The 21,807-nt window shown below is 46.8% G+C and overlaps 1 protein-coding gene across 1 annotated transcript; it reads right to left on the bottom strand.

Moving 5' to 3' along the window:
* Window positions 1-1,502: 1,502 nt before the first annotated feature.
* On the bottom strand, window positions 1,503-19,799 carry LOC144942530 (dipeptidase 1-like). The gene is made up of 10 exons (XM_078869392.1): window positions 19,699-19,799; window positions 18,431-18,557; window positions 16,854-16,986; window positions 15,682-15,832; window positions 13,964-14,033; window positions 12,847-13,023; window positions 8,124-8,208; window positions 5,378-5,453; window positions 3,436-3,571; window positions 1,503-3,058 (listed from the first exon to the last, which is right to left on the bottom strand). The coding sequence occupies exons 1-10, from the start codon at window positions 19,797-19,799 to the stop codon at window positions 2,873-2,875; spliced, it is 1,242 nt and encodes a 413-aa protein (XP_078725518.1). The 3' UTR covers window positions 1,503-2,872.
* Between the last annotated feature and the right edge of the window lie 2,008 nt (window positions 19,800-21,807).

Raw genomic sequence — 21,807 nt, forward strand, 5'->3', positions numbered from 1 at the left:
CCGGTGATTGACATCTTCTTGGTTCTTTCGGTAAAGTCACGTAGAATGTAAATAATTAAATAATAACAATACAATCATTCTCACGACGTTTCGGCCACAACGCAAGCAGCCGTCCTCAGGTGGAGAACAGGTCTGTCGAGAAGACAGAGTCTGAATGACACACCCCATGCTTGGAGCGTCTATTTAAGCTGGGATGATTGACAATTTACATGCTTTTTGTCGTGCGCAGCTCCCCAAATGAACCGTCTCGCTCAGAATTGAAATATTAATACTGCTGGAGGAATCCGATGAGCCATGAAGCTCTTTTTTTGCACAGGCGTCCACTGGTGCTCCTGAACCAGTTGTGGAAATTCCACCTTCCCTTGGGGTGGGTGGGTGACCATTGCCTCCATTGACCAACCACCGTCGCGACTTTTCACAAAGTGATGCGCGTCAAACCCACAGATTCACACACAACACACAGCGGGGTCTCTTCCTGTCACTGCAAGGGGCTACAATGTAGCAAGTGGGAGAATTAGAATCGCAGTTGTTTGCCGGATCAAACAAACATCCCCCCTCGTACCCGTTCAGTGTGGTGGTTAAGACGCATGCAGTGACGGGGGATGCGAACTCGAATTGTAAATGGTTGTAGGTTTACTCTCCAGCACACGTGTGTGCTGTTCTAGTCAAGAATTGGCATGTTTTGTTTTACGTGACGCAACATTACTAATTGGTTGTGGCGGGTTTAACGACGCACTCATATTTATGCGATCTAACCCAAAACAACTTATGGACTTCATATTCTTTGGGTCTTTCGGTAAAGCCACGTAGGTAGAATAAAAAAAATATCACGACGTTTCCATCGCAACACAAGCAATCGTCTATTTTTTTTCACCTGATGACGATTGCTTGTGTTGCGATCGAAACGTCGTGATATTATTTTTTCTATCTACGTGGCTTTACCGAAAGACCCAAATAATATGAATTCCTGCAGTCAACAAAAGCTTTAAGTCACTTATGGACTGTCACGACTTTCCACAAAGTGGTGCTCGTTAACAACAACAACCGCCACTCGCCACTAAGTGCCGGTAACGTCACCGCACCGCCTGTGCCAGGCTATGTGCACGTTGAGGACACGTGAAGTGTCGAACGCCTGCTGGCAAGGAGGTCAAGGGGCAGTACCAAGGTGCCACGGGTCGCCCGACTGAGATAACTGGCCGATGCACCATCTGTGTCCCCTACTGTGCACGTCAAACCCACAGATTCACACACACACACAGCTGAGTCTCCTCCTGTCACTGCAAGAGGCCACAACGTAGCAAGCGGGAAAATGAGAAACGCAGTTGTTTTTGTTGGCCGGGTCAAAAACATCGCCCCTCTAGGACCCGATCAGAGTGTGGTGGCTGAGACGCACGCGGTGACGGAGGATGCGTTTTGCGTATCGGGCCCTCCTGGGCAGGTCTCGTGTCGTCACGAGTGCTGTGTTCGTCGGCCTCTTAAAACACGCAACGATTCGAGAGTCATTCATCTGAAAATCTTTTTTATTTTTGATCAAAACACATGCGATTACGAATTTATTAACCGATTCTACGTTTTAAAGATTCGTAATTTCCCGCCATCGCAGTCTACGTATGCAGAGTAAATACAGTACCCATCTTCTTGGTTCTTTCGGTAAAGTCACGTAGAAGGGAAGTAATAAAATAATAAAAATAAAACATAATACAATTATTCTCTCGGCGACTGCTTGTGTTGTGGCCGAAACGTCGTGAGAATAATTTTATTATGTTTTATTTTTATTATTTTATTATTTCCCTTCTACGTGACTTTACCGAAAGAACCAAGAAGATGAATTACTGCAGTCACGAAAGCTTTAAATCGAAATTTACAGTACCCATGTTTTAAAACAAATGTTCACCCTCTTTTATTTGTAACTATTGTAGAGATAACAAAAACACATTTACTTTGTCTCTTTTAGCCAGTTTAAAGTGAACCCGATATATATATTTTTAAAATTCTCAGAGCTGGTATTTAGACAAATTAAATACATAAGCAGAATTAACGTGGTGGTGGTGTTTTTTTCTTGTGCCGTCATTGGTGACCGGGCTGAGACCACCAAACTCGATGCACTCAAGGACCCAGGCAGGTTCACAGGTGGCTCAAACCTGGACTCGAACCTAGACCCTTGGAGCCACCCGTGCCACCTCGGGACAGACATCAAATCACGGAGAATCACTCGTGGGGAGAACACATCGAGAGGACGGGATGACGGAGCGGTAGTGACGGAATGGAATGCGTTTGAGAGGACGTAGGTGCTGGGGGGGGGGTTAGGGGGTTGTTGAACCGCGGGACCGTGAGAGATCGTGGCATCTTGGGGAGGCCCCCATCCAGCAGCGTGGCCGATGACGATGGTTAAGATGCCTTCACCTGTGTGGTGGATGGACATGCCATCCCACGGAGTAATGGAATCGGACCGCTGGTGCAGCTTCTGAGGGTCGCAGCGTCGTGAGCAGGTGGCGGCGTGTGCTGGGTGCAGGCCACTCGTCGACCGTCGAACGAGACTTGCGGCCGAGCGAGCGACATCGGACCGCGGAGACGGAGCGATGGAATCGTGCACGCGGCGCAAGGAGGAGCGGCATGGATCGTTGCCTCCATCGCAAGACCGCGGGATGGGGGCGAGGCGCGGTGGTGGTGACGGATTGGGAAGACCTCTATCCAGCGGTGGATCGAGTGTAGCCGATGATATCGACGATGACGATTGTAATGTGCGTCGAACTTTTTTCGCGCCGTGCTAATCGGAGGTGCGGCGGGATGGGTGGGAGGGGACAAACACGCGCAGAGAAGCGGTTCGGTTCGCGCAGGGCCCATGGGTCGCGCGCGCCCGTGCGACCTTCGCTCACTGAACGAGACGCGACAGCGACCACAGAGCGAGCGAAACGGGGAAGAGGAGGGGGGCTGCGTCTCGGAGGGGCGCCGACGATTCGCTCCGCAATTCGATGTCGGTTCTGCACCCGGTTTCAAGCAGTTCCTCTTCCGGAATCCGGCTGTCGTCCGGCAGTTTGCTCTTCTGAGAATCCCTCACCTGCAGAGCGGAGAGCACCGGAGACGTTGCTTAAGACACGTTCGTGACTGCAGGAATTCATATTCTTTGGTTCTTTCGGTAAAGTCACGAAGATAGAAAAATAAAAAAAATATTAAGTAAATAAAAATAGAATAATGAAAAATAAAACGATTTTATTATTTTTATTTGTATTCACTTTCTTTTTTATTATTATTTTTCTTCTTCTATCTACGTGACTTTACCGAAAGAATCAAAGACTATTACTCTGTCAGTCGGGGGCTATTATTGCTTTGAGGTCTCGCTTAGGGGACCACGGTGGCTCAGCACCTGGCGTGCGAGCAGTAGGGGGCCGTGATTGCCGCCGCTGCTGCCGCTGCTGCTGCTGTGTGTGTAACCACCTTCTCCACGGCCTTCATGACTCGCAGCAGATTTCCACCCAGTGCCAACTTCACTTCCGCCTCGGTCCAGTTCCTGTTCAGGAGCTCGGCCACCAGGTATGGATATTTGGAAACGTCCTCCAGTCCCGTGGGCACCCTGACAAAGACAAGGATCACCCCACCCCGTATAGACTTTAACAGACCGTTGGGGAAAGTGCTGTTAGCGAGGAGCATCTTATGAAGGCCAGCATGTATGTGTGTTGAACTTCGTTTGGCACCGTACGTCAGGGATCCCCAAACCCCGGGCCGCGGACCGGTACCAGTCCGTGGCCTGTTAGGAACCGGGCCGCACAGCAGGAAGTGAGTGGTGAGTCCGCGGGTGGCCCGCCAATTATGTTATTCTGTGTCAGTCACGGTTTTGGTGAGCCCACAAGCTTTAACCCCCAGTAGCCACAATGAGTAAAAAAGCAAACGTCGCTGGAGAGCTTCTTTGAAAAGGGGAAAGGTTTTGATTTGAAGCTTTCGTGACTGCAGGGATTCATATTCTTGGTTCTTTCGGTAAAGTCACGTGGAAGGGAAATAAATAATATAAATATTAAACAATAAAAATTCTCACGACGTTTAATCATAACCAAGAAAATGTTCTTGCTGTGGATTTTACACCTGATGATGATTGCTTGTGTTGCAGTCGAAACGTCGTGAGAATGTTTATTGTTATATATTTATATTATTGTATTACTTCCCTTTTACGTGACTTTACTGAAAAAGCCAAGAATAAGGGGGACAGACCCAATGATAAACCCCCCCCCCCACCCCGTGAAAAAATTGTCTTCCACGAAACGGGTCCCTGGTGTCAAAAAGGTTGGGGGCTGCTGACGTACGTAGCCAACCGTGCCAATTCGAGGTGCCACCCAGGCAAAGTGGTGGGTGGCCCAACACCACGCCTGACCGAGTCGACCTAGGGGAGGCCCACGACCGGTTCAGATACTCATCGCCGAGGTTGGCCGGGAGCGGGAATCGGACTCGCATCTCCCGGTTCGTAGCGCAGCGCGCTAAACATTGCGCCGCCGCTCCTCTACATCCAAAGATCCCCCGTATAGCCTTAGCAGACTAACCACGTAGATTATCTTTGGTTCTTTCGGTAAAGTCACGTAGGTATAAAATAAAATAAATCGCGACGTTTCGGGCGCAGCGCAAGCTACGTGACTTTACCGAAAGAACCGACGAGTATGGATTCCTGCAGTCACGAAAGCTTCAAATCAAGATTTAACCACGTAGACTTTCGCGACCAATATTATTCGTAATAAATGGTTTTGGGTTCGATCGCGTAAGTATAAATGCGTCGTGACCCTCCACCACCCGACACGGCCAATCGGTAAGGGATTTGTCACGTAAACAAAACGCCGAATAGTCACTGCTTCAGCCCACCGGTGTGTTGAAGAATGAATCCACAACATTTACAATCTGAGTGCGACGTTTCGCTGGTAATTCCATTAACCAGCATCATTGGGCAATTTCCCAGAATAGTGAAGCAATCCACCTGCTTCCGGTCTTAAATAGAGCAGGATGACGTCATCACTGAACCCAATTAGGTGCAGAGATCAGATCTTAAATTTGGAACGTTCGTGACTGCAGGAATTACACTTTGGTTCTTTCGGTAAAGTCACGTATAAAGATAAAATAATAAATTAAATAATAGCATACGACGTTTCGATTGCAACACAAGCAATCATCATCAGGTATAAATGAAATAGCAACAAAAATCTAAGCAGAAAACTATAGACAGACATATAAGCAGACAGATATCACCAAGATACATAGAGAGAGCAACACAGGTACAGAGAGGGAGATCCTCTCTGTGGGGTGGCCTTAAATAAACAGAGGGGGGCGGGGGCGGAGAGAGAGATCAGATCTGACTCCCCCCCCCCCCAGTGCGTGACGTCATTTATGGACGGCCCCTTACCTCGGCACTCCGTCGTAATCCCCTCCAAAGCCCACCGACTCGTTGCCAGCGATTTTCTTGATGTGGTCAAAGTGGTCTACGAGCGAACACAAGGGACACACATTGTGTTCAATCGCGATGCATGCCATTCAGACTGCCTTCTCGACAGACCTGTTCTCCACCTGAAGACGGCTGCTTGCGTTGTGGCCGAAACGTCGTGAGAACTATTTTATTATGTTTTATTGTTATTATTGTTATTATTTTCCTTCTACGTGACTTTACCGAAAGAACCAAGAACATGAACCCTTTGTTAATCCACTGCTGGATGACGACAGCCTCCCCCCCTTCCCCCGCGCCGTTTCATATCGCGTTGCGGTGGTTTGAACATACTGCAGCACACTCGTCAGCGTGACTATTGTATGTAGGGTGTGTAGGTATATATAGAGTGAGTAGATACTACTGAGTCTATTGTATGTAGGGTGTGTAGGTATATATAGAGTGAGTAGATCCTACTGAGTCTATTGTATGTAGGGTGTCTAGGTATATATAGAGTGAGTAGATCCTACTGAGTCTATTGTATGTAGGGTGTGTAGGTATATATAGAGTGAGTAGATCCTACTGAGTCTATTGTATGTAGGGTGTGTAGGTATATATAGAGTGAGTAGATCCTACTGAGTCTATTGTATGTAGGGTGTCTAGGTATATATAGAGTGAGTAGATCCTACTGAGTCTATTGTATGTAGGGTGTGTAGGTATATATAGAGTGAGTAGATCCTACTGAGTCTATTGTATGTAGGGTGTGTAGGTATATATAGAGTGAGTAGATCCTACTGAGTCTATTGTATGTAGGGTGTCTAGGTATATATAGAGTGAGTAGATCCTACTGAGTCTATTGTATGTAGGGTGTGTAGGTATATATAGAGTGAGTAGATCCTACTGAGTCTATTGTATGTAGGGTGTCTAGGTATATATAGAGTGAGTAGATCCTACTGAGTCTATTGTATGTAGGGTGTGTAGGTATATATAGAGTGAGTAGATCCTACTGAGTCTATTGTATGTAGGGTGTGTAGGTATATATAGAGTGAGTAGATCCTACTGAGTCTATTGTATGTAGGGTGTCTAGGTATATATAGAGTGAGTAGATCCTACTGAGTCTATTGTATGTAGGGTGTGTAGGTATATATAGAGTGAGTAGATCCTACTGAGTCTATTGTATGTAGGGTGTGTAGGCATATATAGAGTGAGTAGATACTACTGAGTCTATTGTATGTAGGGTGTGTAGGCATATATAGAGTGAGTAGATCCTACTGAGTCTATTGTATGTAGGGTGTGTAGGTATATATAGAGTGAGTAGATCCTACTGAGTCTATTGTATGTAGGGTGTCTAGGTATATATAGAGTGAGTAGATCCTACTGAGTCTATTGTATGTAGGGTGTGTAGGTATATATAGAGTGAGTAGATCCTACTGAGTCTATTGTATGTAGGGTGTGTAGGTATATATAGAGTGAGTAGATACTACTGAGTCTATTGTATGTAGGGTGTGTAGGTATATATAGAGTGAGTAGATCCTACTGAGTCTATTGTATGTAGGGTGTGTAGGCATATATAGAGTGAGTAGATCCTACTGAGTCTATTGTATGTAGGGTGTGTAGGCATATATAGAGTGAGTAGATCCTACTGAGTCTATTGTATGTAGGGTGTGTAGGTATATATAGAGTGAGTAGATCCTACTGAGTCTATTGTATGTAGGGTGTGTAGGCATATATAGAGTCAGTAGATACTACTGAGTCTATTGTATGTAGGGTGTGTAGGTATATATAGAGTGAGTAGATCCTACTGAGTCTATTGTATGTAGGGTGTGTAGGCATATATAGAGTGAGTAGATACTACTGAGTCTATTGTATGTAGGGTGTGTAGGTATATATAGAGTGAGTAGATCCTACTGAGTCTATTGTATGTAGGGTGTGTAGGCATATATAGAGTGAGTAGATCCTACTGAGTCTATTGTATGTAGGGTGTGTAGGTATATATAGAGTGAGTAGATCCTACTGAGTCTATTGTATGTAGGGTGTGTAGGCATATATAGAGTGAGTAGATACTACTGAGTCTATTGTATGTAGGGTGTGTAGGCATATATAGAGTGAGTAGATACTACTGAGTCTATTGTATGTAGGGTGTGTAGGCATATATGCCTACAAAATTACATAATTTTATTAAGCGGGGGGTCGAAAAATGTTGGATCTCTGTTAGATCAACTTTTTACCACCAGATCTGGGGGGCGGGGGTCCACTTTCTATAACTTTTTTGGATTCAGGCCTTCTGAAAGCTCTCTTAATTTAGCTGACGGGCAAACGTAACGCGGGGCTTTTATAATAAATATATAGAAGGGAAATAATAAAATAATAAAAATAAAACAGAATAAAAATTAAACAATACAATTTTTATTATTTTATTATTTCCATTCTACGTGACTTTACCGAAAGAACCAAGAAGATGAATCCCTGCAGTCACGAAAGCTTTAAATCGAAATGTATACGTTTCTTTGTCAGCCTGCATTAACGGTGATGGTGACGAGGTGTCTAAGACTGGCTCAGATATCGCTCGCCGCTGGCCTTTTGGCGTGGCCGGGGAATTAAAACTTTGGTCGCCGGGTTTCATAGCGCAGTGCGCTAACCGTTGCGCCACCGCTCCAAGCACACTCAGAATGTGGTTGTGAGCAACGTCTCAACACGATTGACGCCTTCGCTGTAGAATGAGTCAACGTACCTGCGACGTTTGACAGCGTGGCAGTCATTGAACAGGTGACGTAGGCATTGAAGAAGTTCACCATCACCACACTTTTCGTCTCTTTCTGGAATAAAAGACACAAAATAAAGACCTTTTTTGAATGTCGGGGTTTGTATTTTTTTACAGTTTCAGCCGTAAAGGCAAAGAACACGTTACACTTAACACGTAGGGTTTGACGCAGCCAATATTACAATTCGGAATGAACGATTGGGTGAGGCCACGTAACGATCTGACAAAATTTGCGTCGCGCTGAATTTCTCCTGGAATAGTCCAGAACGCCGTCCGTTGAGACGATTTAGATTATTTTTTGCTGCTATAAGTTTCCCAACGATGAGCCACTTTGTTGAGCTACGATTTGTGGCCAGGTCGCTTTTGAACAATAAGTGAATAACCTCAGTGGACTTTGTCTGGTCTGATGGGTATGGTGTAGTTTTATTTGAATCTGTTTGGGTGATTTGTTGAACATTTCTTGTACTTTGCACTCCGATTGTGTGTTTTATTTTGTTTGTTTATTGTAACGTGTTTACCCGCCCCGACTGGAATTCCGTGAAAAACAGCTTAATAGCTCACCGGATTCCTCCAGTTTAAATAAAGACTCTGATTCTGACACCCATCTCGGGTCGATGTTGTCTTCGCAACGCCGCAGATTGTCTGATGTTTGCTTTTGTGCTTCGTTTGTTGCCTTTTCCCCCGACCTCCGATTAGCTCGGTTGGCTATTTACATTGCGAAAGACGTTCAAAATACATTCGAACTCCTGCATGCCAGTGTTTATGATCCTTGTAGCGTCGCAGATAAAATTATACACGGATTAAAATCTTTTTTTTTTCTCCTATCGGTGCATTGCTGTGTTTGTTTTTCACGATCAAGTTCAGTTATTTTTCTTCTTGGTTCTTTCGGTAAAGTCACGTAGAAGGGAAATAATAAAATAATAAAAATAAAACATAAAGTCATGTAGAAGGGAAATAATAAAATAATAAAAATAAAACATAAAGTCACGTAGAAGGGAAATAATAAAATAATTAAAATAAAACATAAAGTCACGTAGAAGGGAAATAATAAAATAATAAAAATAAAACATAAAGTCATGTAGAAGGGAAATAATAAAATAATAAAAATAAAACATAAAGTCACGTAGAAGGGAAATAATAAAATAATAAAAATAAAACATAAAGTCACGTAGAAGGGAAATAATAAAATAATAAAAATAAAACATAAAGTCACGTAGAAGGGAAATAATAAAATAATTAAAATAAAACATAAAGTCACGTAGAAGGGAAATAATAAAATAATAAAAATAAAACATAAAGTCACGTAGAAGGGAAATAATAAAATAATTAAAATAAAACATAAAGTCACGTAGAAGGGAAATAATAAAATAATAAAAATAAAACATAAAGTCACGTAGAAGGGAAATAATAAAATAATAAAAATAAAACATAAAGTCACGTAGAAGGGAAATAATAAAATAATTAAAATAAAACATAAAGTCACGTAGAAGGGAAATAATAAAATAATAAAAATAAAACAAAATAATTCTCACGACGTTTCGGCCACAACGCAAGCAGCCGTCCTCAGGTGAAGGAACAGGTCTGTCGGGAAGACAGAGTCTGAATGTATGTCTTCTCGACAGACCCGTTTCTTCACCTGAGGACGGCTGCTTGCGTTGTGGCCGAAACGTCGTGAGAATTATTTTATTATGTTGAATTTTTATTATTTTATTATTTCCCTTCTACGTGACTTTACCGAAAGAACCAAGAAGATGAATCCCTGCAGTCACGAAAGCTTTAAATCGAAAGTTCCGTTTTAATTAAAAAAATCACTTCGGGTTGCCCCTCTTTATTCTGTCGTTCTGATCCTGGTCCATGGCTTCAATTACTTCAACATGTGAATATTAGTTGTATACTGGAGGAATCCGTCCAGTCGGGACGGGTAAGAACGTTACAACAAATTAACAATACACAAACACGATAAGTACAAGAAAGATGAAAACAGATCACCCAAACACAAACAACAAGTAAAACTAAACAATCCCCATTCCACTAGACAAAGCGCACACTTCCCTAGGCACACACGTGCTCAAGATGTCATACAAAGACAAGGATCCCCCATATAGCCTTAACAGACTGTAGGGGCAAGTGCTGTGAAGGCCCGAACGGCACACGACTGGGTGGGTGACCAGCACCACGCCCGACCGCATCTGTCTCCCAGTGGCGATGTTTACACACCGCACCAGGTACTTATTCGAGGCTGAGTCGACCTAAGGCAGGCCCATGACCGGTATCAGATCATCGTCACCAGTGTTGGCCGTGAGCGGGAATCGAACCCGGGTCGCCACGTTCATAGCGCAGCTCAGCGCTAACCGCTACACTACCACTCCCCACACAAACACAGGTACACACACACACAGGTACACACACACACAGGCACACACACACACAGGTACACACACACACAGGCACACACACACACAGGCACACACACACACAGGCACACACACAGGTACACACACACACACACAGGTACACACACACACAGGCACACACACACAGGTACACACACACACAGGCACACACACACACAGGCACACACACAGGCACACACACACAGGTGCACACACACACAGGTACACACATACAGGTACACACACAGGTACACACACAGGCACACACACAGGCACACACACACAGGCACACACACAGGTACATACACACACAGGTACACACACACACAGGTACACACACACACAGGTACACACACAGGTACACACACAGGCACACACACAGGCACACACACACAGGTACACACACAGGCACACACACACACACAGGCACACACACACACAGGCACACACACAGGTACATACACACACAGGTACACACACACACACAGGTACACACACACAGGTACACACACACACACAGGTACACACACACACAGGTACACACACAACAACAACCGCCATTCGCCACTAAGTGGCGGTGACGTCACCACGACGCTTGTGCCAGGCCATGTGCACCTTGAGGCCACGTGAAGTGTCGAACGCCCGCTGGCAGGAGGTCACGGGGCAGACCCAGGTGCCACGGGTCGACTGACCGAGATGACCGAGATGACTGGCTGATGCACCACCTGTGCCCCCTACTGTACCAACTTGCTGTGCTTTAGCCACCCGTCGCTCCGCTCGTTGTTGTGAGCGTCGCTCCTCCGCCCTCCGTTGTTGTTGGAGGGCGACTGCCTCCAACTGCCCAGTAGCGTCCTTCACGAGCCTCCTCCACAGAGGCCGATCTTGACACCGCTGGTACCAGTCATCGGCAAGTCCACTCAGCTCCACGTCCTCCTGTACCACATCACTCCATCTCTTCTCCAGCCCGTGCCGCGCCCGTTTAGCCCCCTCGATCCGGCCGAACAAAAGCTGTTTAGGCATGCGGTGGCTGGGCATGCGGGCTACATGACCCAGCCAACGCAGCCTTGCCTGCCGGAGGAGCTCACTGATGGGACTTTGCCCAGATCTTTCAAGGACTTGTGAGCTCCTCACACAATCCAGCCTGGTTAAACCCAGGATGGATCGTAGGCAGGCCAGCCTAAATGTTTCCAACCGGCGAAGATGCTCCACTAGGGGGGTCCACGTTTCGCAAGCGTAGAGAAGGGAGGGAATGACCGTGGCCGAGAAGACCTGAAGCTTCGTGCGGAGCGACAGACCAGGTAGCTTCCACACAGCGTTACGCAACCGATGAAAAGATATTGCCGCTCGACTGATTCGGAGTGAGACCTCTGCTGATAAACTGGAGCCGGTCATAAGCACACTGCCCAGGTATGGGAAACTCTCCACCCTCTCCACAACTGCCCCACCACCAATTGGGAGTTGTTTGGGTGGAGTGTCCGATGGCACAAAATACCCAGGCAGGTGCTTAGTTTTGGTGGGGCTGATGGTAAGGCCCCACCTCTTACACACACACACAGGTACATACACACACAGGTACACACACACACACAGGTACACACACACACAGGTACGCACACACATGCTGCGATGGAGTTTTATTTTGGAGTGAATCCTGCTACGGGTGACCAGATGTTACCAAAGGAGCGGACTCGAATTCAACTTCCTTTTCTGGTTTCCTTTACGACGAAACCGTCCTTCAACGAGGACGCGGGCCTCCCGTGACGCCAAAAATCGCCCGACAGGCGATGCGACGTCGTGTCAGCCTATAGTGGCATTGGGGGGTGGGGGGGGGTGTTGATTAACCGAGTTGAGTAAATTTCGATTTAAAGCTTTCGTGACTGCAGGGATTCATCTTCTTGGTTCATTCGGTAAAGTCACGTAGAAGGGAAATAATAAAATAATAAAAATAAACATAATAAAAAATAAAACATAATAAAATATTGTATTTTATTATGTTTTATTTGTATTATTTATGTCACGTAGAAGGGAAATAATAAAAATAAAGCAATGAAAAATATAATTAATGAAATATTGTTTTTATTATGTTTAATTTTTATTATTTATGTCACGTAGCAGGGAAATAATAAAATAATAAAAATAAAACATAATAAAAAATAAAACAATAAAAGATTGTATTTTATAATGTTTTATTATTTATTATTTACGTTTTATTTTTATTATTTCCCTTCCACGTGACTTTACCGCAAGAACCAAGAAGACGAGTTGAGTAAATTCAGGTTTTTGGTGCCAGCGCTTCTCACCACTTTGAGCAGGAGGTCATCCGGCAGGTTGCGGTAGTGCTTGCAGATCTCGAAGGCCGAGGAGTGGCTGAAAATGATGGGGGCCTTGGAAACTTCGAGGGCGTCCCGAGTCGCTTTCAGGGACACGTGGGATGCGTCCACCATCATCCCAAGGCGATTCATCTCCAGCACCACCCGCTGTGGACGGCAGCGACGCACGCAGCGCGGTCGGTCGCGTCCGGTAAGGGGCCGCCCATAAATGACGTCACGCGATTTTGGACGATTTTTGCCCCTCCCCCCCCCTTTCGTCAAACGGCGTCACAAAAAGTCAGACCCCCCCCTCCCCCCGTCAAATATGACGTCACAAAGCTATGCCCCCGCCCCCCAAAAAAATATAAAATACGCTTCAAATCGCTTTAAACTATTGTCATTGTAGTGCGTATTTAATGTGGCGCTGCACTCTGATGTTGTAGGAGAAAACATTTATTAAAAAGTCTATTTAATGAAGTAGAACGTGTTGTCTCTATTTATTTGAAGTTGCGCATTTTGATGTGACGCCACATTTCTCAACCCCCCCCCACCCCCCCTCGTCACACATCGTCACAAATGTCTGACCACCCCCCCCCCCCGTAGGTGCGTGACGTCATTTATGGACGGCCCCTAACGAAGGAAGTCGATAAGAAGAAGAAAACGAGCGGGTCACAGCGATCCGTCTCACACGGAGACGGAACGCTGGGTGTGTGGAGGCGATGCCAGATGATGGTCGGCTCATCGAGGTGCACCAACTTAATTCTAGATTTGAAGCTTTCGTGACTGCAAGGATTCATATTCTTAGGTTTTTTCGGTAAAGTCACGTATGTAAAACATCAAAATTAATAAAAATAAAATAAAAAATAAAAAATCACGACGTTTCGGAGGCAACACAAGTCTCCCCTTAAAAGCAAGCTTTTAAGGGATTACATCTTGAATCATTGCCTCACTTGATGCAGCTAATCTGGCTGTGACGGTCCCACCTGATGACGGAGACTTGTGTTGCCTCGGAAACGTCGTGATTTTTTATTTTATTTTATTTTTATTAATTTTGATGTTTTACCTACGTGACTTTACCGAAAAAACCTAAGAATGTGCGCCAACTTACTTTTCCGAAGGGAGAGAGTCCGTTAGAGTGTGACGGATCTTCGCCACTGTCCACACGCCAGTTGTCCACCCTGCGCCAAGAATGCAAACATTTTCTAGTCGTCTTCTTGGTTCTTTCGGTAAAGTCACGTAGAATGGAAATAATAAAATAATAAAAATAAAACATAATAAAATAATTCTCACGACGTTTCGGCCACAACGAAAGCAGCCGTCATCAGGTGAAGACCAGGTCTGTCGGGGAGACAGCGTATGAATGAAATACCACCACGCTTGGCAGCGTATATTTAAGCTGGGTTGGAAGGGGAAGAGCGCCTTGACAAAATAATTAGCATATCAAGAGGAATTTAGCATATTTATGGGAAATGCAGATATGGGATTAGTACTACTTGTGGAATGCGTAGGAGGTGGGCGGGGGGTTTCAATGTCATATTATGCCCGTGCATTATGCAGGATTACATTTTTCTAGTCGGTTAATAAAAAAAGATACTAAATTTTTGATTTTATTTAACCAAGGTAAACCCCACCGAGCTGTTAGGTATTTTTTTAGGAAGCGAAATGGCCACAAACGATAACTCGACGAAAGTGGCTTATCATCATGTGGACATTTACAGCAGCAGACGGGGACTCTAAACCAGGCGTGGGGAACGTCCGGTTGCGGGTCGTACGAGGCCCACGAAATCATTTGGTGTGGCCCTGCCGAGGCAACCGCAGGCGGGACTCGAAATTCAACAAATCTAGGAGCAAACCTGCAAAAGCAGTTGCGAGTAGCAGCAACATCATCAATAGCCAGCTAACATCACACGCCTCGCCAATGAGAAGCAGTTCCAGCCATCGCATTAGGGGTGAGTTCATTAAATGTTTGGCCAAATATAACAGGCTAATTTTGAAGTTGATAATTTTGTATGGCCCGCGAATGATGTTATAAATATCCAAATGCGCCTTGGCAGAAAGGTTCCCCACCCCTGTCTAAACGGACGTTGATTCTAAATGTGGAGGGAAAAACTGGATGATCCAGAAAAAAAATCCACGCGACCACGGTGAGAGAGAGCGAGAGACAGAACACGCAAACTCCAAATATATGACAGGTATCAGCATCCGGATCGAACCCACGACCTCCTGCATACCAGGTGAGGGAGATGACATCGCGTCACCTCGTTGTGACTTCGTTATCTCCCCGGCTCTGAATCCGCCGACACGATTAATTACCAGGTGAGACAGCCCCACTCTCACCCCCCCGCCTCCACCAAAGACAAAAATCAGCCAGTTAAATGTGTGTCGTACACCCTCCACCACTCGACACAGCCAATCAATAAAGTTGTTCACGTGACAACTTTATTGATTGTCTGCATCAGGTGGCAATTTTTTTTCTCATAAAATTAAGATACCCCCTTGTCATTTTAACAGACTGTTGGGGCAAGTGCTGTTAGCAAGTAGCACCTATGAAGGCCGGCGAGGCACAGAAGGCCAACACCACGCCCGGCCGCCTTTATGTGATATTTACACACCGCACCCAGGTACTCATTTGAGAGCTGAGTCGACCTAAGGGAGGCCCAGGACCGGTTCAGGTAATCGTCACCGGGTGACTGCAGCCAGTGACAACCATCCCGAGCTGGCGGCCGTCTTCATCGGACGGCTGCTCAGCTCAATGGGACCTGCTCCTCGCCAGCTGAGCAAGAAAAGGGCCCCGAGTTGTCTTGATGGGTCTCGACTGCGACTCACCATGGAGTGTTACAGCTGTGAGTCAGGGTCATGTATCGAACCCCCAGGTTGTAGAAGAGGCGCAGAGTCGCCAGGCTGCTGTCGATGGAGTGACCGCCCTCCACTCCGATGAGCGAAGCGATTTTCTTATCAGCGTGGGCATCAACGATGTCTGCAACGAGAAGACGAAAACAAAATCAGGAAAATAATAACCACGGTGCCCTTTCGGCCAGAAGATCACAGGGCTTCATCTTGCACGAAGCTCACCGCGCATGCCCACTGCACAAACCGTGGCGGCAGCAGATGCTGATACCTGATGATGCACAAATGGAAAATTAAAAAAACTCCCCAGACGCGGTAACGACGTATGACGATGCAACGGCCCCGGTCCACAGATACGAAGGAGACATCGCAGCGACGATGATGCTACTCCGCTGTCTCCTGACGAGGCTGTCTGGCTTGGACCAGCGTGAATGCGAAATCGTAGTTTCTTTCTTGATTTGAAGCTTTCACGGTAACGCGGAAAGCCAGCCCCGTTATAACGCGGTTTCTGAGCAGTCGACGGCGAACTACTTTCTCGAGCCTTGCGGCTAAGCGAAGTGATACGGGACGCGGCGGAGTACCCCCTCGGTGCTTTGTCCCGCCATCTCGCCGTGTGGTGTGCCCGGTAGTAGTGGTGGTGGTGGTTACAGCGTATCTCGCCAAACATCATCGGGAAAAGCATTTACACCATTGGAACCTCATTTGCCAGTAAAAATATGATAATTGTTTTTTTACCCTTCTATCTGGCAACAAAACTGACACCTTTTTTTTACAAGGAGTCATGTTTACATAGACCACAATACCTGCAGTCATAATGCAAAAAAAAAGATGACGCCAAAAAGCGCCTTTTGGCGTCATCTGGTCCAACCCATGTGAGACTAGGCTCTAAGGAAAGCTGTCTCGGGTGTGGACCAATAAACTTCAAGGACAGTGCATACATTATCAGAGTTATGTTTTTTTTGCATTATGACTGCAGGTATTGTGGTCTATGCAACCATGACTCCTTGTAAAAAAAAGGTGTCAGTTTTGCTGCCAGATAGAAGGGTAAAAAAAACAATTATCATCATCGGGAAACTGACGTTTTCGCTGAACGCGTTTTTGCGCCCGGCACGGAACTCTCCCAGGAGTGCGATCCGCCGCGTCTCGCTCACCTTGAGCCGTGGTGGCGAAGGAGAAGGCATCGGGATATTTGTGGCACATTCTCTGGATGACGTCGATCTGCTCCAGCGTTTGCTGCACGGAGTCCTTGTACTGGGAGTCGCACGGCACGTAGGCTGCCCAGAACTGCACGGACAAAGACAAAGATCCCCACCCATCGTATAGGGGTTGTCCATAATGACATCACCTCCCTACCCCCCAAAATATAAAACACGCTTCAAATCGCTTTAAACTATTGTCATTGTAGTGCGTATTAAATGTGGCGACACCACGCCCGGCCGCCTTTGTCTCCCCAGTGGCGATATTTTACACACCGCACCGGGTACTCATTTGAGGCTGAGTCGACCCAGGGGAGGTCCCAGGACCGGTTCAGATATTTGTCGCTGGTGTCGGCCGTGGGCCGTGAGCGGGAATCGAACTCGGGTCGCCGGGTTCAGAGCGCAGTGCGCTAACCACCACACTACCGCCCGCTCCACACACACAGATATACATATTTTCCCTTATAGCCTGAACAGACTGTTGGGGCAAGTGCTGTTAGCGAGCACCTATGAAGGCCTGCACGGCACACGAGGGGGGTGGGTGGCCAGCACCACGCCCGGCCGCCTTCGTCTCCCCAGTGGCGATGTTTTACACAGCGCACCGGGTACCCATTTAAGGCTGAGTCGACCTAGCACAGACACGTGCGCACACGGACACAGATTCCTAGGAGCCTCAGGCCATCGGGACACGTTCTGTTAATAAATGAAAATCATCAACGGGATGTAAGCGAGACCAGGCGGACTGTATGGGGTTGCCTAGGGTCGGGTCACACATCACTCGCGCCCCACTGATGTTAGCCGTGGCCTAGAATTGAACTCGAGTCGCCGGGTTCGTAGCGTAGCGCGCTAACCACTGCGCCACCGCTGTTAGCGAGTAGCACCTATGAATGCCTGAACATCATACGGGGGGGGAAAGGGGGGTGGCCAGCAACCACGCCCGGCCGCCTTTGTCTCCCCAGTCGCGATGTTTACACATCGCACTAGGTACTCATTTGAGGCTGAGTCGACCTAGGGGAGGCCCAGGACCGGTTCAGATAATTGTCACTGGGTGTTTGCCGCGAGCGGGAATCGAACCCGGGTCGCCAGGTTCGTAGCGCAGCGTGCTAACCGCTACACTACCGCTCCCCACCACAGGTATACACACACAGGTACACACACACAGGCACACAAACACAGGTACACACACACAGGTACACACACAGGTACACACACACAGGTACACACACACACAGGTACACACACACACATGTACACACACACACGCACACACAGGTACACACCCACACACACACGCACACACAGGTACACACACACATAGGTACACACATACACAGGTACACACACAGGTACACACACACACAGGTACACACACACACACGCACACACAGGTACACACACACATAGGTACACACATACACAGGTACACACACAGGTACGCACACACACAGGTACACACACACACACACAGGTACACATAGGTACACACACACACGCGCGCGCTCACGCAATGAGGGTTTGTGGCCGTCTCACACCTGGGCCCCGACGTGTCCGCTGCGGAGTTTGTCGATGTTGGTGTGGGTGGTGTTGATCGTGACGAGGTCGATCTGTCCCAGCTGGTTTTTGACTTTTGCTCGAATCTGCCAAGGGAGGTCGTTGTGCCTGGTGGGCAAAAAATACCAACAACGATCCGTCATCAGTGTCGCATCGAGCACGACGCTGACGATGCCTGCTGCAGTATATTTGGAGTTAGCGTGTCTCTCATCATCATCATCATCACGGTGGCTAGGAGATGTTAACTACCTCGCCTGGTGTGCAGGAGGTCGTCAATTCGATCCCGACCCTGACGCCTGCTGCTGTATATTTGGAGTTTGCGTGTCTCTCTCTCTCTCCCCGTGGTCGCGTGGATTTTTTCCCTGGGTCCTCCCGTATTCCCCCTCCACATTTAGAATCAACGTCACGCGCATAGAGTATTTGGCTGCTATGAACTTCCACCTGATAAGCCACTTTCGTTGAACTATAATTTGTGATAGCCAGGTCGCTTTTGAAAATGAGCGATATAGCTCAGTGGGGGCCTTACCTGGTAAAATAAATAAAAGCATTTGTAGGTTAGTTCTTAGTTTTAATTGTGGCTAAATAAGCGCGGTATCGACGTAACACTTATATCAGCCTGCACCTAGAGGAAAAAAAAACTAAAATTGTAACTTACCTTTTGGTTCTTTCGGTAAAGTCACGTAGGTAGAAATAAATAATATTAATCACGACGTTTCGGACGCAACACAAGCACCCGACTTCAGGTGAAAAATCGTGCTGCTGGCAGCAGACGTACACACACAGGTACACACACACACAGGTACACACACACACACACAGGTACACACACACACACACACAGGTACACACACACAGGTACACACACACACAGGTACACACACAGGTACACACACACAGGTACACACACACACAGGTACACACACACACAGGTACAAACATACAGGTACACACACACACAGGTCCACACACAGGTACACACACACAGGTACACACACAGGTACACACACACACAGGTACACACACACAGGTACACACACACAGGTACACACACATACAGGTACACACACACAGGTACAGCTCGCAGCAGACATCGCAGCTGTCGCGATTCTCACCTGAAGACGGGCGCTCGTGTTGCGTCCGAAACGTCGTGATTCATTTGTTTCATTTCTACCTCCGTGACTTTACCGAAAGAACAAACGAGTATGGATTCCTGCAGTCACGTAAGCTTCAAATCAAGGTTGTAACTTACCCGTCAATGAGTGGAACTTCCTCCATGAGCCGCACCGCCCTCTCCAAGTTCGTCTCTGCGTTTGTCGTGCCGCAAAAGAGAATCAGCGTTGTCAGCAGCATCCCGAAGTAGACCGTAGACATCGCGGCTTTAAGGTGTCCGAATCCTCTAAAATTGGGCGAATAAATTGAACCAAGGCTGACCACGAAATTCGTGTCTGTTATGAGTCCTTCCGCACAGATGTCTCCCCTCTATACAAAGACAAAAAAAAACACGAAGATTTCCCCCGTATAGCCTGTAACAGACTGCTGGGGCAAGCGCTGTTAGCGAGCACCTATGAAGTTCGGAACGACACACGCGGGGGTGGGTGGCCAGCACCACGCCCGAACGCCTTTGTCTCCCTAGTGATGATGTTTCACACACTGAACCAGATACTCATCGGAGGCTGAGTCGACCTAGAGGAGGCCCAGAACCGGTTCAAATAATCGTCACTGGTGTTGGCCGTGAGCGGGGATCGAACTCGTGTCGCCGGGTTCATTGAGCAGCGCGCTAATCACTCTACACGCACACACATTATATAGGCGGGGGTGCTGTTTCACCTCTAAGGCTGCGTCGTAAACGATTATCTTTCTCCGTTAATGTGTTATCCATTTATATACATCGTATGGGCTGTGGATTGTCCATCGATTGCAAATTTAAGTGCATGGGCGGACGGGTGAATGTACCACGGGTCCCCGTGCGGAGGGAGGGCTACTTCTTGTTCTTTCTCATGGAGTCAGAGCAGCAGATTCGAGATGTGATTGTAGACGTTGTTGACGATACAGGTTGTTTCGGGTTAAATCGCGTTAATGTATAAAAGTGTCGTTAAACTCGCCACCACCCGACACAGCCAATTTAGTAAGGTTTGTCACGTAAACAGAGCGTGTTTTATTCGTCACTAGCGTACCGCTGTGTTGGAGAGCAAAGCCACAACAACGTTTACAATCATTGGAACCTCCGTTGCCAGTAGCAAAATATGATAATTGTTTTTTTACCCTTTTATCTGGCAACAAAACTGACACCTTTTTTTACAAGGAGTCATGTTTGCATTGACCACAATACCTGCGGTCAGAATGCAAACAAAAAACACAACTCTGATAATGTATGCACTGTCCTTGAAATTGATTGGTCCACACCTGAGACAGCTTTTCTTAGAGCCTAGTCTCACATGGTGTTGGACCAGATGACGCCAAAAGGCGTACAACTCAAAGACAATGCACCATCAGAGTATGAGAGCTCGGGATAAACATTTACACCATTGGAACCTCCTTTGCCAGTAGCAAAATATGATAATTGGTGTTTTACCCTTTTATCTGGCAACAAAACTGACACCTTTTTTTTACAAGGAGTCATGTTTGCATTGACCACAATACCTGCGGTCGGAATGCAATTCAAAATACAAGGTGTCAGTTTTGTTGCCAGATAAAAGGGTAAAAAAACCAATTATCATATTTTGCTACTGGCAAAGGAGGTTCCAATGGTGTAAACGTTTACAATTTTGAGCACGACGTTTCGCCGGTAATTACAACCAGCTTCATCAGGCAACAGCCATGTGTTGTTACCCACTCAATTGTCCTGGTTCAGACGCCGAGTGGACCTCGTCTGTCCCCCCGTTAGAGGAGCGAATGCGGCAGCGGCTGGTTGCGATTCGGGTCGAGCGTTTGGGATTGTCGAAATTCCACATTCCTATGGATGGAGAAAGGTCGTTTTTTGTTGTCTCTCTCTCTCTGCCATATGTGTTTTTTTGGGCACAAACCCCGGAACCAGCGCAACTGTGCTCACCTCTTTACTGCGCAAGAGTCTGGGACAGGTTTAACGTTCCGTAAATGCTACGACACAGTACAGAACACACCCATTTAGGACTCCCAGTTTCTGAAGTAAAATCGCTTTTACGGTGTGCGCTATTACGCCATCAAAGGAAAGACATTTAACGCTGTTTGGGAAGGGTGTCATTTAGCGTAGCCTTGAAAAGGTAAAAAAAAAGTTCCAATTGTTTAACACGCACCGATTCAAAGGCGTGGGAAACCACGGGCGAGTGACAGCCCTAACCAGCGCCAACAATCGCCCAAGCTCTGCCATCCTATATTAGGA

The sequence above is a fragment of the Lampetra fluviatilis genome, chromosome 27 (genome assembly GCF_964198595.1).
Source record: "Lampetra fluviatilis chromosome 27, kcLamFluv1.1, whole genome shotgun sequence".
NCBI lineage: Eukaryota > Metazoa > Chordata > Hyperoartia > Petromyzontiformes > Petromyzontidae > Lampetra > Lampetra fluviatilis.

Coding starts and splice junctions, on each gene's coding strand:
- LOC144942530 (XM_078869392.1), bottom strand. CDS start 19,799: ATGCTGCTGACAACGCTGATTCTCTTTTGCGGCACGACAAACGCAGAG. Junction 13,024..13,963: donor GACTCTCTCCCTTCGGAAAA/GTAAGTTGGCGC, acceptor TGCCGTCCACAG/CGGGTGGTGCTGGAGATGAA. Junction 3,059..3,435: donor TCATGAAGGCCGTGGAGAAG/GTGGTTACACAC, acceptor TCCGCTCTGCAG/GTGAGGGATTCTCAGAAGAG.